Source organism: Gallinula chloropus, assembly GCF_964237585.1.
Source record: "Gallinula chloropus genome assembly, chromosome: 5".
Taxonomy (NCBI): domain Eukaryota; kingdom Metazoa; phylum Chordata; class Aves; order Gruiformes; family Rallidae; genus Gallinula; species Gallinula chloropus.
The window spans coordinates 4,687,444-4,702,666 of NC_140090.1; the positions used below are offsets into that span (position 1 = coordinate 4,687,444).

The 15,223-nt window shown below is 38.7% G+C and overlaps 1 protein-coding gene across 1 annotated transcript in view; it reads right to left on the bottom strand.

The window, feature by feature from the left end:
• Positions 1-15,223, bottom strand: part of ARHGAP15 (Rho GTPase activating protein 15) — a gene marked incomplete at its 3' end in the record, with an annotated part of 314,335 nt that overhangs the window by 160,483 nt on the left and 138,629 nt on the right. Inside the window, exons 6-7 of the mRNA XM_084264739.1 lie at positions 2,447-2,545; positions 413-539 (exon numbers count right to left, since the gene is read on the bottom strand). Coding sequence (XP_084120865.1) covers positions 413-539; positions 2,447-2,545 — 226 coding nt within the window. The remainder of the gene's footprint in view (positions 1-412; positions 540-2,446; positions 2,546-15,223) is intronic.

Sequence of the window (15,223 nt, forward strand, 5' to 3'; positions counted from 1 at the left end):
TCAGCGATTCAGTGTATAAATATACAACAGACAAAATTACTCTGGCAATTTGAGGTATTTTGCTAAAATGGAAACAAAGCAACTGCAACAGACCATTAACATAGGACTCATGTTGCTTATTTTTAAAAATAAATGGCTTAAATAAACGTCTTTGCTCCTAAACAAATTTGTTTTGCTTAAGAGAGAATGTAGCTCTTTAAAAATGTGGTGCTAGTAGCTGTCTTAACTTAAATGCAAGTTATGTATATCAGCACAGAACACATTCAGCTTTCAAATTCTCAGTGATCTTCCTTACATTCTCTATGTAGTAAAAATTATCTTACCCTGTAATGGCATAGTTATTTAAAAAGGAAAGAAGGAAAATAATAAAAAAAAAAGAGAACAAAAAAATCAGGAAATAAAAAAGCCTTACTTAAAGATTTTCTGTGTTCAGGCTTTGACTCTTTGGATTCGGTGTCTAAGCTATTCAGCAATTCGATGCTGGTTGATCTTCTGAGTTTGAACTCCAAATTTCTTGATGTGCAACTCCGTTCTTTTGGCTGGGAAAAGAATATATATGTATATATAAATAAATAAACGTGCTTGTGTATGCTTTTAATAAAATTATTATTTGTAAGAATATAGTAAAAGATTACAGAATGCCAGTGCAGAATCAGAAGCGAACAGACACACACAGAGCAAGTGATGCAGTGAGTATATAATTTAAGGAAAGTGTAATGCAAAATTTGTCATATGGCAAAGCTTTTATGGCCCTGACAGACTGATCTTAATTTCTGAGATAAATTCCCATTTAAGTGAGGAAAACAAAAGGCCTACTTCTTTAGCCTGTAGAGACCAAAAAATTATTTCCATATTGCAGGCTACTTCCAAATGATTGCAAGGAGGAAGGTTAAATTGCCTATCTGGTTTAGATAGTTACAGTAAATATTCTTGCAAATGCAATTGTTTCAAACATCGTTATAAATTTGGGGTTGAATTCTGCTGGTCTAAGCTTAGTAAAGAGCAAGGGGGAGCTTTTCTATTGCTCTAATTCACTGGCATATAAAGTGAGAATTAGTGATCATAGCTAAAGAAAAAAAAAAGAAATAAAAGGGAAAAAAAAAAGAAAGAAAATAGAAAATAAGCCCCAAGGTGTTATTTTGGCTAATTAGACATCTCTTCCCATTGTGGTTGCTCAGGTGAGATTTAGCCATCCCAACAGTCTGGAAAGCTACATGGCTTTGTACACTCATTCCAAGTTTTAAAACTGAAAGTCACTGAGTGCTTTGTGGTGGCATCCTGCCCTGCTTACATGGCAAAGGCAAACCTTCGCTGTAACAAGCCCTGCCCTTGGGTACCAGCACCATTTCTCACTGCTGAGGTGCTTCGTTGTTGGCCCGGAGCAGCTTAAGCTGCAATATTACCTTAATTGCACTTAAAAAAATAATATATATAATCCAGTCTATTAGATGTTTAGCTGAATAAGATGGGGGGGGGAGTGGAAAAAAGAAAAGTGTTCTGAGTCTCCATGGAAAACTCCACCCCAAAATCTTTGGTAGGATATCAATATCCTCACATACCCAATGAAATGCACAATATGAAGACATACATCATCAGATCAAACTTTCCTTGGCTGATTATAGCCTGAGGGTAATATAATGTTTGTAGCTCTTTAAGGAAACAGTAGCCGTGTTCCGATTAACCCTTGCAAAGAGGCTGCCTCTGCCCGCTCTGCCAATGCCAGAGCAGCAAAACCTGAGAAAAAAAAGGCAAGAAACGGGGATATTTTTCTCTCAACGGACTCTGTGGTGAACAAGGAAATTCAGTGCCCTCTAAAATAAAATAATAATAATCTGTTCTTGGATCAGGCAGGGGTAGGAGGAAGACGTTTGGAAATTGTGGCAAAAAAAAAAAAAAAGAAAGAAAAAGCTACAGCTGAATCTGGTTTGGTAATTAAAAACTGTTTTAATAAAATGCAGCCCTGCTTACTTCTAGTAGAAAACCCCCAGCCTTCCTGGGAGAATAACAGCAATCAGTTACAAAGGAATATTATTTGCTAGTGTTATTCTTGTGAATAAGTAATACAAAAATTCATAAAAGGCTCAAATGTATTAATAGTTCTATTGAAGATTATATACTGTAGGCTGCATAAACAGAAAATGCAAAAATTCATTAGTTATTAAGTGCTTCTGTGCTTTTACAACCCTCAGCAAACCAATGTCCTTGTTATTTCAGAGAAATAAATGTAGCGTTCCATTTCGAGGCAAGAATCAAATGACATTTTTGTTCAACAACCTTGTTTATCTGACATTTTTTAGTAGATTTGCATACATATTTTTATACCCTTCAGAGGAAGGAGCGTCTAGCTAGCTGCTGACTGCCTAAAACCTGTAGAGATGCCTAAGCAAATGAAGTTGAAATTACTACATCTTAATTAATAAAGGTAACAGCCAAAACAAATACATACCAATCTGTCAATTGCATTTTTGATAGCGTGGAACCAATCCAATATGATAAAGTCGATATCCGACTGGAGGAGGAACTCATTTCCTGACACTGTCGTGATCTGGGGAGGGCAAGGGCACACACAGGTAAGTAAAGCACACACCAGACAGATGATTTTTCTTCTCTTTTTCTCTCCTACGCACCCAAATGTTTTTCCTTTGTACCAGGAATTATCTCCTGGAGTGCTGAGTTACTGAGGAGTTTTGAACCTCTGTCTGAAAACTGTTTTGGATATGTCACAACAAACGAGATATTGTCTCAGCAATGCAACCACCAAACACAAATAGCACAAAAATAATGTGAATGTGACAAAAGTTGGGCAAAGCCAAGTGCCTCCATGTTACAAGACACGGTTCAAACATAAATCAACACACCCTGAAAAAGAATTTAATGCAATAAGCAAATTAATTCCTGTTGTTTTCAGTTTCTGCTTCTGTTTTGGTATTATTATTTCTAAGTCTGGTGCCTCCATTCTCAAATTTACACATTTACTATATACCTGAGATTCCAGAGTCCACTCCCAAATATTTTTGGTAAAATTGATAATTTCATTCTTTTTCACATTAAAAAACAAACCCAAAAACCAACCCCCAAACAAACCATCAAAGATGGCTGCAGTGGAGTAATTAGGAGCCCATTTATCATGAAAAAAAATATAAAAAAATCCCCAGTTCATCTGAATAGAAGTCGATTTACATTTTTGACCCACTCACTGGGAATATTTATCAAAAGAATTTTCAATCCCTTGATAATGCTCTTTCACTGCCTAACAATATTTGGTGGAAATATGCATGCATATTCTCATGGTCTGAACTTCTCTAAACTACCATAATAATAATAATGATGCATCACTTTTTTTTTTCTTCTTCTGTGTTTTTTTGCACATATATCTCTGTTTACCAGATCAGATGTCCAGGTATTTGGCACAGCAGGACAAAATGACCATTTTACAGATGGCAAAACTGAGGTATAAAGCTGTGCAGTGCTTCACCCCAGGATTATTCAGCGGATCCCTGGTGCACGGGGCCATGGAGCATGATCCAGGCACAGCAGTTCTGCATGTTTACGGACAAATGAGTGGAGGGTTACGTCTCCACCTCATTTTGCAAGGGGCAGGAACTCATCCTGCCCATGCTCCAAACCAGTTCAGCTCCGGTCAGCTCTGAAACGAAGCTGTTTGTTTGTTTTGTTGCTAAGATTTTCTTGTGCAAAGCTCAGTAGCATCCGCACGTGGGCATTGCACACTCGGGTTGCACTGGTTTTGGGGATGCAGGTTTAGCCTGCGCATCAGGATTCTCTTTGGGGTAAGGACTAAAACCTTTTCAGGTCTTTCTCAGGGAACAGATGAACACAGTGGACAACAGAAACTTCTCTCTGGCCAAAGGATGAGGAAAAGCAGAGCAAAGCCGTTAAGACCTGGCACAGACTATTTATGTAAATCCATCAACCTGAAGTGCTACTGTTTCACTGAGTCTGCCCCGTGTCAAGAGTTTTTGCTAAAGCATAAAAGAAAGAACAGATCCTCACCAGCCCGGGTACTTTCCACATCTTAAAAGTCAAATACTACGAGGGAGGTGGGAGAACGGAGGGGGGAAGACAAAACGGCTGAATGTTTTATTAATTGTTCTATAACCCTCCCGTTATTGAGGAAATGCCTGTAAGGAAGGTTTCCAAAGTCATCAGCATTAAGGAAAATCCCGTCAGTGCAGCTCCAGCAGGGACATCCTGTGAGAGCAGTGAGGAGAATGTGGGAATGGTCCCCTGGCGCGGGCTCGGGAGGCTGCCTGGCTGCAGATGTTCATCCCGTCCTATCCGCGCCCGTCAGGAGCGGACCTCCAGCCACCCCATTGTTCCCCATGTGCATAGGAGAGTTTTTCTACCAGGGAAATTTAAATTCCCTTATTAGCCCACAGCCACACTGTTAATCACTGAGCACACACTCACCCTTCTCTTTATCAAAGGGAAAAAAAGAAACTTAAGAAGTCAAAATTCAACTGAAGGTGAGCAGCTGAAAGAGCTGACCTCCAGTTCTGTGCCCAGCTTACACGGCAAAGTTTGGGTTCAAAATGTGTTATATTACACCACAATTTATTAATGTATACACGCAGATATGAATTAGACTAAACACAGGCAACAATTCAATCTAATGCCTCTCTCCCAGCATAAACAAATCATTATTAAAATTATAAAATGGAATAACATTTTCAAAGTAAGAGCAACATATATAATTAGATTTACTGTATTTTGAGGGCTTAAAAAGGACACAACATAGTTCAGTCTTCCGTTCAGTAAATTCAGGCTTTATTAAAACAGAAGTATTCAGCACTGCATAAACATTTGCACTGTATGATATGCAAAAGAGATACTCCATTGCTAACAAGACCAAAGCAAAATACATGCTGAAAGTTTCTTTGTCTGAATGTGTTATTTTGATAATCATATATTATCAGTGTTTTATGAGGAAATCTGTAAAAACAGATCATAGAACGGAGGGAAGGGAATTCATTTAAAATATACTTTCTGTAAGATACAGTTCAAGTCCTTTTCTTTCTTTCCTCAGACTAATCTTCAGAGTAACTAGACAGTTTCAAGAAGACTGCTACTGCTCTCTACAGTTTAAATGCATCCACTCCTTAATTACAGTCAGTAATTGACTTTGTTCTGCTCCATTCCAGTCATTCACAGCAAAGCAGTTCCAAAGGCTTTGGCTGGTAAATCCCATTTAATGTGCAGGTTTCCTACCCCACTTTTATATATTACCTCCTTAGGATTTCTGATAAATGGTTCTTGGAAGGGATTGCTAAACCATATTTGCACTTTGAACAATCGAATTTTCAACACCCTTGGGAAAAGACATCGGTAAAGAATGCTAGCTTTGACTAAACCTTGTGATTGAACAATTTATGATCACAGCCCTAAATGATGTATAACTAACAACAAGCATAAATTGTTCAATATTAAGGCATGCTAACACATCGTCCCTGGATCAGGCACTGCTGAAATAAACAGAGGGACAGGAGAAACAAATGAAAGACAAATCTGGAAGGGGAAAAAAAAATAAAGAGGAAAAAAAAAAAGAAATGAAGTGCTCTAGATAGAGCTGCCAGTCCCCATTGTGCCAGGTACTTCACTTATTTAAATATTTCCTGAAATCCCTCTCTCTGCCATCATTTTTTGCAAAGGCTACAGTCTGGAATTAGCATTACCTTACCAGGCAGAATTATGATGCTGCTGTCGGCAATAAATACTCGCAAGGAATGACAACTGACATTAACCTTCTTATTTACAAAGGGTGTGCCCTTTGGGTTGCTTATAGGGGAGACAAGATGCCCAGATTCTCTCTTTCTTGCTGTAGCACCTTGGAAAAAAAATCACTTCAAAGGCTGAATGCACTCAAATGGTAGTTTCACAATGAACTGTAGTACAGTCCTGCTGTTCAGCATTGATCCTCTGAAAATATCTGCTCGCCGCAGGTAAACGTGTGTTAAATTCCATACACTGCTGGGCTGCCAACAAAGTGTGGGAAGGAAGGGGGGGGCAGGCAGGTGTGAAGCACTTTTTATGATATTCTACTTGTGCCTCGTTAAGGATTTCTCTTGTCACCTTATAAAGCTGCAAATAGAGGGGCGAGCTTCTTTTGCATGTCACCATAATGATGTACCAAGGTTGCATTCAACAAGATCCGCTGTTATCAAACAAAAAGATGCCTGTATAGCTCCAGGAAATATGGGACATTGAATCTAATAGATACAACTGCCATTTTATAAGACATAAATAGACATTGCATCCTACCCAGCATCAGCAGTTCTTAAAAATCTCTCAAATCCTCTATTTTTCCCGTGCTGGGTTGTGCTCTGGGACGTGCTATTGTGCCACGCATGGCTATGTTCCTCCAGGACTTCCAAACCTTTACTGTCTAGCTAAATCACCTTTTCGAACCTGTCTCAGAGATTAATCCCTTTCATGGAATACCTACACCAATGGAAAACAGGAGCTACAAGCCAGAAAAGTGCCATGTGATAAACCCAGGGGCTTCTGCCCGTGGTCTTCCTACCAAGTTTGGTCTGGGGACTACTACATGGCTGTGAATAAAAGTTGCCTTGATGGTATCCCTCTAGTTCTTTACCAACATACAATAGATACATTAGCTTCTTACATTTGTTTTAGCTGCGGAACAGGGATGGAGGCAATTTTAGCAGTGCTACTGATAGGCACTCCATGGAGATGTGGAAGAAAGAGATACGTTCACAGAGCAAAGCAAAAACACAAAACTGTACTATTGATTCGCTCACTTCAAAGTGTACTTATGCATCTCTGGTGGCTATAACTATTATTTGCAGTGATGAACTATTTTCAGGCAATGCCAAGAACAAACTTTAATATAGGAAGTGAAGAAGCCTATGGGGAAGGAGAAATGCAGCAAAAAATCCCCCCTTCAGATTCTCTACCCTGCAGCAAAAGGGAATGGAGAGAGCAGCTTGGGAAGGGTATGGCTCATGTATAGCTCATGTATGGCCACCAAGAAACCACCACATAGTTCTTAGGTCAAAGACCGAAACAAGCCACTTTTTAACTACCTCTGAATGTAGGACATCAGGAAAAAAATGCTACACTAGTGGGGTAAAGCTTCATACAGCCCACCCCGATGGTTCAGCATTGGATTATTTGACACTCCTAAACTGTGGAAAACCCCACCAGACTCTAATCCAGTGCAGAATCCAGCACTGGAAACCTAAATTTTGACGTCACCTGGGACTTCCACAGCTTGTGGTGAACACTAAGTGATTTAAACTTGGATTGACAGATACCTCTGCGTGCAGAAATTCAATAAAATGTGTTCCTCTTGTTGTGCTGTGCATTGGGATTGCTGTCCTTGATATGTGTAGGAAAAAAGGAAATGTGAGTCACTGGAGCATTTCTAGCTCAAAAAGCTAACACTCTTCCTCCTTCCCACTGCTTCCTTCATCTCACCTTGCTCCCTCACAAGGTTTTGGGTTTTTTTCTCATCCTGATTCCTATAATAAAGTGGAATCTTGGGGTTTTTTCCTTTATATTCATGAGATATTTTTGCAGGATGGGGTCTAGCCACCCAGCCCACACAAAGCAGGACACACCTTTTTCCATCTGCATGGCAGCCACCAGGGCTGGGAAAGGAAAGGTGGGAAGAGAGTCAGAAAGAAAGGGAAAAAAAAAGGAGGGGAAGAAAAAGACAGCCAGACAGCCTAGGAATTTTCTCTCCATTTCCAAATGTTCTTTAAAAAAATTAAATTATTAGGATATAACATAGCTCAAGAATAAATACATAAAACATAGATACTCATGTGTCCACACCCACGGTAGAAGTAGAATTAATTAAAGTTGGGAGACACTATGCTCCTTAGTGGTTTAATTAACTGGATTTGAATTAAACAGGGACAGAGACATGTAAGTTTCTAAAAACATGTCAAAAGTCTAACAGCATTTCTGGAAGTTGATCTTAAATTCTTTCTCACAGATAATCCAGTCTCTTGGCCATGTTTATGCTGAATGAGTGAGCAGCAGAAAGGATAAATAAAATATCTCTCCGTGCTGTACTGCAGTGAGCTGGGAGTCTAATATTAAAGAAATGCAAATAAAAGAAAACAAAAGGATCAGCATTGAGCTGCATTATATCCATACTGCATCACATATCCATTATATGATTCAGCCTATCAAACAGAGGTAGTCATGGTTATGCCGATAGTTAAATTACTTAAAGGACTCTAAGATGTTTACGACTACCAAAGAAATTTCATTATCAAGCAGATTGTCTGTCTCATATTGCAGTCTGGCTTTACCAATCTAGCAGTCCTTTGGATGTCGAGCAAAGTTGACACTGAAGTGATGGGGAAATATCAGCTTGAAAGAAAAGGTCTTCAACCAATGCTTCAAAAAAAATTATATATATATTAAAAAAAAGGATATTTGTTTAAAAATTTTGTGAGAAAGTATCTGCCTTGTGCTCCCAATGTTGCTAGATGTTAAGTAAATATAAGCTGATTGCAAAAAAGTTGCTTTGGCAACTCTCTTATTAAAATGCATTTGTAACCCCCATCTGTCATGAAAGTTTTGAAAAGTTTGTTTACTTTGGATAGCCGCCTTATCCAGGGTTACCCCAGCATACAATGATAGCAGTCTTCAGAAGTTGTGTGAGGAACAAGCCACTGGGGATCCATTTTTGTTTTAATTGGCACACACAAACACTTTTCTGGTCTGTCAAAAAGATCAAGCTAATATGCATGGCGGGTGTTATATTCTCAGCTTTTGGGAGTAGTAAAGCTCCCTTTATTTAAGTAATTTAAATGATAGACTGCAAAAACTTTGCAAGTCAGAAAAATGTTTTATACTTTCTTTGGGAATATTTGTTTTAAGCAACAGAAAATGTTCTACATATCTAAAGATGTTGAACCTTATGTTATAATTACCCTGTTTCTTCTGACTCTGTAAAAATTATTGTGAAAACCAAGCATTGCAAAGAGGCAACAAACAGATCCTCTGTTTTCACAACTTCTGCAATATTAGCAATTTTAAGACAGATTTCTTCCAGATGTTTATAAGATAGGGCATCAATCGTATTGTCTTGTGGTATGACTGATTTGCACATCCATTATCTCTCTGGGAACCTTCTTGGGGTCACTGTATCAAAGCAACCTGCTCATACACATAAGCTGCTTCTTAATGACATTAACCTCGTGCTTGGACTATACGCATCAATGGCTCTGAAGTGGATGCAACAATCTGCAGTCTGGGGTCAAACTTCCAAGAAAGAACAGGTTTTTAAATGGAACTGTATTGTAACAATGATGAACAAATAATTTTGTTCCTGGTAAATTTCTAGCACTGGGTCCTGCTGTGAATAAATGAACTCATAGGATGTACAGGTTCTATTGAATTAGGTTAATACCAGCAATATACTCTGTATTGTAAAGCAAATGTTTTCTTTCCTGGCTGTGAAGAACCTCAGTTGCAGATGAACTGATTTATATCACTTGCAAGGAAGATATTGAACAAATAGGAGGTCATGATTAAAGCTGATTAGGCACAGAGAGACCAAAAATCATCCCTGGACTTGAAGAGGAGCTCAGCCTGGAGAGCCCACAGAGGCTACCTGGAGTAGGAAAGGTCCAGTGATCAGCCAGGGGCTACTGGGATGTTTTTGCTGATTTCAAGAAACATCTTGTTATTCTGCACTTTCCACCACCAGTAAAGGTCTCGTTTCATCCTTCCCTTGGACATATGTAAAATGAAAGAGTACGCTGTTTAAACGAAGGGGAAGGTAAGGAAGAGCAAACACTTTCTGCTAAACATCCAAGGAAGGTACTGGGAGGAGTATATCCTGCTTATCTGCTGCACTGGCACTGTGTGTGAGCTGGACTCACAGCTGGGCTTGGATTGGACTCTCAAAAGCAGAGGTTTCCTTCAGAGGGCAAAGAGCAAAAAGGGAAAATGTGAGGCAAGCAGGAGATGGCCATCCTGGATGTCAGACAGCAGAGCAGAGTGTAGCCTCTCATGTACACCCTGTCTGTACCACCCCCTGCTCCAGCCCCATGCAGTCACTGCCCTGGTCATGGGAGCAGGATGGATGGATTTCTGGGGAGACAGAAGTCACCAGACTTGGGAAGCGAGAAAAACGTTCCCCCAAAACTGTCTCAAAGCAGAGAGGCAAGAGGCAATAATTAAAGCACAACTCAGTCATGTCTGTGCATAGCAGGAAGTAGGGGAATAGACAATTGTGCATTTTGTCCACAGATGAAGACTAAAGGCAATGTACAAATACCTACTGCAAGCTACTTTTCTCCTTGGGGTAATATTTTACTGTTATTGCCTTTGCAATCTGAAGCCATATATTACACAGCCACACACAGAGATATTGGCAATGGTTTCTTACAGAAGTCCTGTCCTTCTTAGCTTTACCAGCTGGACAATACCTAGTGATGGATGGTCCTCCTGTCCGATTTTATATGCATGTTATAACACTTTATGATATATGTGAGTGAGACTCAACATGATAAGTCCTTGCAACAAACACACACAAAAAAATCAAAGCGAGAATGAATGCTCTACTTTCAGTACAAGCAAAGATATATATTTAAAATATATATGTGCTATGTGTAAAGATTTCATTTCAGTGACTCTTATTTTAGCCAGAAATTTATTCATCAGTAGCAGAGCGTTTTACAGCTACATTATTTGCAGGCAGAAGCTGGTACTGGCTTTTAGTATTTCATTTACTGACACATGTCTCCTATTAATAAGTGCTGAGATTGCACAATAAGAAAAAAAGAGATGCTGCTATAAGTATCTTTATACTGATAGTAACGTATTTGGCCATGATTATAAGTGTTTATAAAACATTCAAGAATCGTTCCTTGTCTACTTACACTAATGAGAACACCTGTTAACGTTAGAGCTGCGCAGACTTATTTGCATTGAATTCAGGTTTTTGCATACTGTACATCACTTTTTGAAACAATTAGATGTTTACAGAGAAATATAGCTAAAAGAAGAACAGCAGCTTGAATGCCCTCCAGCCCAAGTCAGTGCTAATCCTGGTTTGAGTGAAAAGCAGAAATCTGCTGAATTATAATACTGACACAAATTCAGTTAGCAGTGAACAAAGGTGTACCTGCAAATCCTCTGATAGCAGATGTTACTTGTGGGGATTGATACCCGCTGTTGAATAAAGCATCTCTTAGAGATGAAACAGCACTACTGAATGGGATTTTTCATTGTTATATTTACCATTCTTTTTTCTTTTGGAAGTTTCTGTTTTTCTTTTTTAATTTTTTAATTTTTTCCCTTTTTTTTTAGGGGGGGTGGGTAGGATTGGGTGCAACTCAAACCCTCTCCATATACTGACCATATAGAACATGTGGTCATTTTCCAAATCAGCTGTTTACATGGTTTTATTAACTTGCCAAAAGCCCATACAACACCACAAGAATTCTCCCACTGCTAGAGATCCAAAACACCATCTCTGTAGTAGAGGGTTTTGTGGCCTGGGGCAAAGAGGCAGGAGGTCCCTTTCTATAAAAACAGGTCTACTGAACGGTAAGTACGATATCCTGCTGCTACACGGCCATGCCAACTATTGTTTAATAACAATGTAAACCATCAAAGTTGGTCCATGGTCTGAACATATACTCTGCCAGCTGTGTCAAGTTCCTAAGTGTTGCAGGCAGGAAAAATATAACAGCTATCATCCTCCCTTGCATGTGGAGAGCAAACAATGCATCACATCTTTGGTTTGCCTCTTTCCATCTCTATTTGTAGGTAAATATTAGGAAAAAAAAAAGCCAAACAACACCAAAAATGTTTTGAATAATGGTATTATATCCATTCATTTAAGAAAGCATACACTGCAAACTACAGCAACTAAAAAGATTTCCATTTAAAAAACTGCCTGTGATTTAAATAATAATGATGTTGTTGAGATTTAGGACAGAGACGAATACATTTTGTTACCCAGCTGAACCCTTGTTTCTAAGGAGTCACAACCTTGTTAGAAAACTTTCGTGGGTTATATCATACATCCAGTTGTTTAAGTAAGGACTAAATAATATGGATATTTCAAATACAGTTCCTGAAAGGCTATTAGACCTATGAACCTTTCTTGCACAGCAATGTTAGGTTTTAGGGGGTTTCTGTGTGTCTGTGTGGTGAGGTTTTTTCATTTGGGGATAAAGTTTTATCTAATAAGGAGCATCACAATATAGATAGTATGGAAACTGCGTTTCATTCAATGAATATCTTGCAATTTTCTGGGGAAAAAAAAAAATCATGTGTCTCCAAATTCTCGTGATAGTTTGAAACCAATTTTCAAGCGTTGGAGGATCTTCAGATTTTCTTTAGATATTTTGGAAAGGCACTGACAGCACTGGAAATCCACTGGCCTTTAAATTTATCTGCTACTCCATATACTAGCGTAGTAATGACAGAAGGTTACTCAAAATGTTATTTAAAAATATCACATAAGCAAAATACCAAATTATCTTTTCACAATAGGTGCCTAAGAGGAGCTTTTCTAGGAAAGGAGAATATAGCTCAGAACTCAGTGAATTTCTTACACTGACTACGTTTAGTCTGTTAGTGGTAATTGGGTGAAAAACTACTGAAATATTTGACAATGCAACTCACAAACAAGACAGCCTACTTTGTTTGAGTCTGTAATGTATTGTTTTTTAAGAAATACAGTGAAATTAGAAAAAAAAAAACAAAACAAAAAAGGAACACCTACCTCTTCTCTAGATCTTGGAGTTTCTGGTTTGCATGGGGCTGTACCAAATGCCAAATATTAAAAGCAAATAGGATCTTTTAAAAATTTGTATTGCTTTTGCAAGCATTTGATTGTTTTATTTTTTGAATGTAGTCTTTTCTTTTGTATTAGAACATGATGCAGAGTTTGACATCTGTCAGTCAAACTTCTGGTTATCACACTGGACAATCTGGAGGGATGCGCCACAATGTGATGTGGCATGCAGAAAATGTGAAAAACTCCATTTTTCCAAAATAAAAATCACATCTTCCAGTTTTAAATAGAGAGAATGATTGCAAAATATTTGGCCATCAGGACTGTAAAGATTGAGGTTGGATAATCAATAACGTTTGTGGTTGAATTACCCACTGATAACAAGTAATTTCCTGCTATTCGTGAGGGGAATTGGGAAGTGTTTTTTTGGGAATTTGGCAGACTCTCTCTCTCTTTTATAAATATGCTGTGTCTGAAAGCCTGATATTCTTTTCTACTGCAAGCTTTGGGATGATGCAGTACAGGCGAGCGCAGGTTTGGGGTGACAGCTCGTTCAGGAACTTAGGGATCTAAATATAAAAGAAGCTAAAAATACTCAAAATTATCAGGCGCAGGAATGGCTGGGTATTTGGGTTTTGAGCCCTCCATACCATAATCATGAGACCATATTTATCCAGAGCCCTGCAACACGATGATTGTTGCTCCCCTTCTTGTGACTAATAAACGTACAGTACACATGACAGAGAAATAAATAGTGGTTTAAAACACATTACAGCCTCCTTGTCCAAAGATCTCATCATTGAACATTAATTCAAGCACTGTGGATGTGCCAGGAGACTTGTGCTTATCCATCTGCAGATACGGATGGGCTGATACCAAAGCATCTCCCCTCAGAGTCTTGACCCTCATGTTCCCTACCCTTCCCACCACATTGGTAGGGATACCAGGTACCCCATCGCTCTCATCAAACTCAAAGGCACATGACAACTCAACAGTGGTATCCAAACAGTAACACACTTTATACTGTGGGGGAAAATGGGAAGTCTTAAGGAAACAGGAACTTCAACCTTTAGTTTCTGAAAGTGTTGTGTTACCTGTACTGCATTCCCAGCCATGACCTAATCCTTGCAACTGCTTGTCTGCCACAAAAATCATTAAGAACATTATCAGATTCTTGAGTCTGATGAAAAAAGCCACGAAGTTGCTTCCCAGGAATTTGGGGCACTTATTCACTAGACCAGAGCTGGAAGAGCTGACTATTACTCATGTCTCCAAGCAGAGACATGCAAGCGGGTTTGAACTATAAACACAACCAATTACATTAACATTTCCCAACACTTTCAAGAATAAGAGCAGAAGCTTTTGTTTGCTTTGCAAAAGCATGATCTGCTATGCTAATAAGTCTAAAATTTGATTAAAAGGAAAACATTCAAAGCAGAACCTGGCGGTACAGCTTCTTATGTGCTTTTCTTTCATCTGCTGGAACACGGCAGCCCTGATTCAGCAAGGTACTTCATTAAGCTGTATGTAACTACCAGAATACGAGTTCTTGGGCTGTTTTCAGTCACAAGACTGAAATGAGCAAATCAGCCGGAGCAAAAATAGCAGAAAAGTTCTATTTATTCACGGAGTAACTATTTCAGGGAACAAAAGATATGTTGGTGCCTGTCAGTAAGAACTGCATGTAAATTAACAGCAGAACCACAAGAAATAAAGTTAGCTATCACTTATAAGCGTAAAAGCAAACGAAAGCTACACCTTCTGAGCCCAGCTGGGAGAAGAAAATGCCTTATATTAAGGCATTACAGGGGAGGAAAGCCCCCAAAACAACAACAAAAATACTCATCACTTCCTGATTCTTTCACTAGCAGTAGCACACCCAACCCAGTAACCTTATCTATCTACTTGAAAAACACAGTATCAGAAAATAAATATGATTTTTTTAAAAAACCTTTGGCTGTGCTAGTCAAAACAGATCAGCTTGAAAAAAATGAGAGAAAAATAATAGCTATGTAAGAAGTTATACCTAGCTTTCAGCTAAACTCGGGGTCTTCAACTGCCAGTAATCCCCATAACTCACCCCTTTCCTTTTGAGAACATGAACTGATTCTCTATCACAGCCAAGCTCATAATGCCTAAAATGAACTAGAAGTCACTCACTTAGAAGATGACCTTACAAAGAATTAAGCCATAAATTAGATACTGCCAGAACTTGAGAATTAGAAGAAAAAGAGGGGAAAAAAATTAATTTGCTGAGAGTTTGAGGTGTTTAGGAATTCTATCATTTAATCTCCTATGGAAATGCAGGCACGCATAGGCTGAAGGATTGTGGTGTGAAGCATGGAAATACACTGTATCTAAATAAGACCGTGAAAAATGCTTAAAAAAAAGGTGAATATTTATCAAAACTCTCCTTTAACAAAGAAAGAGCCCTGATATCCTTATTATTCAGGAAAGCTGCTTTTATCAAAG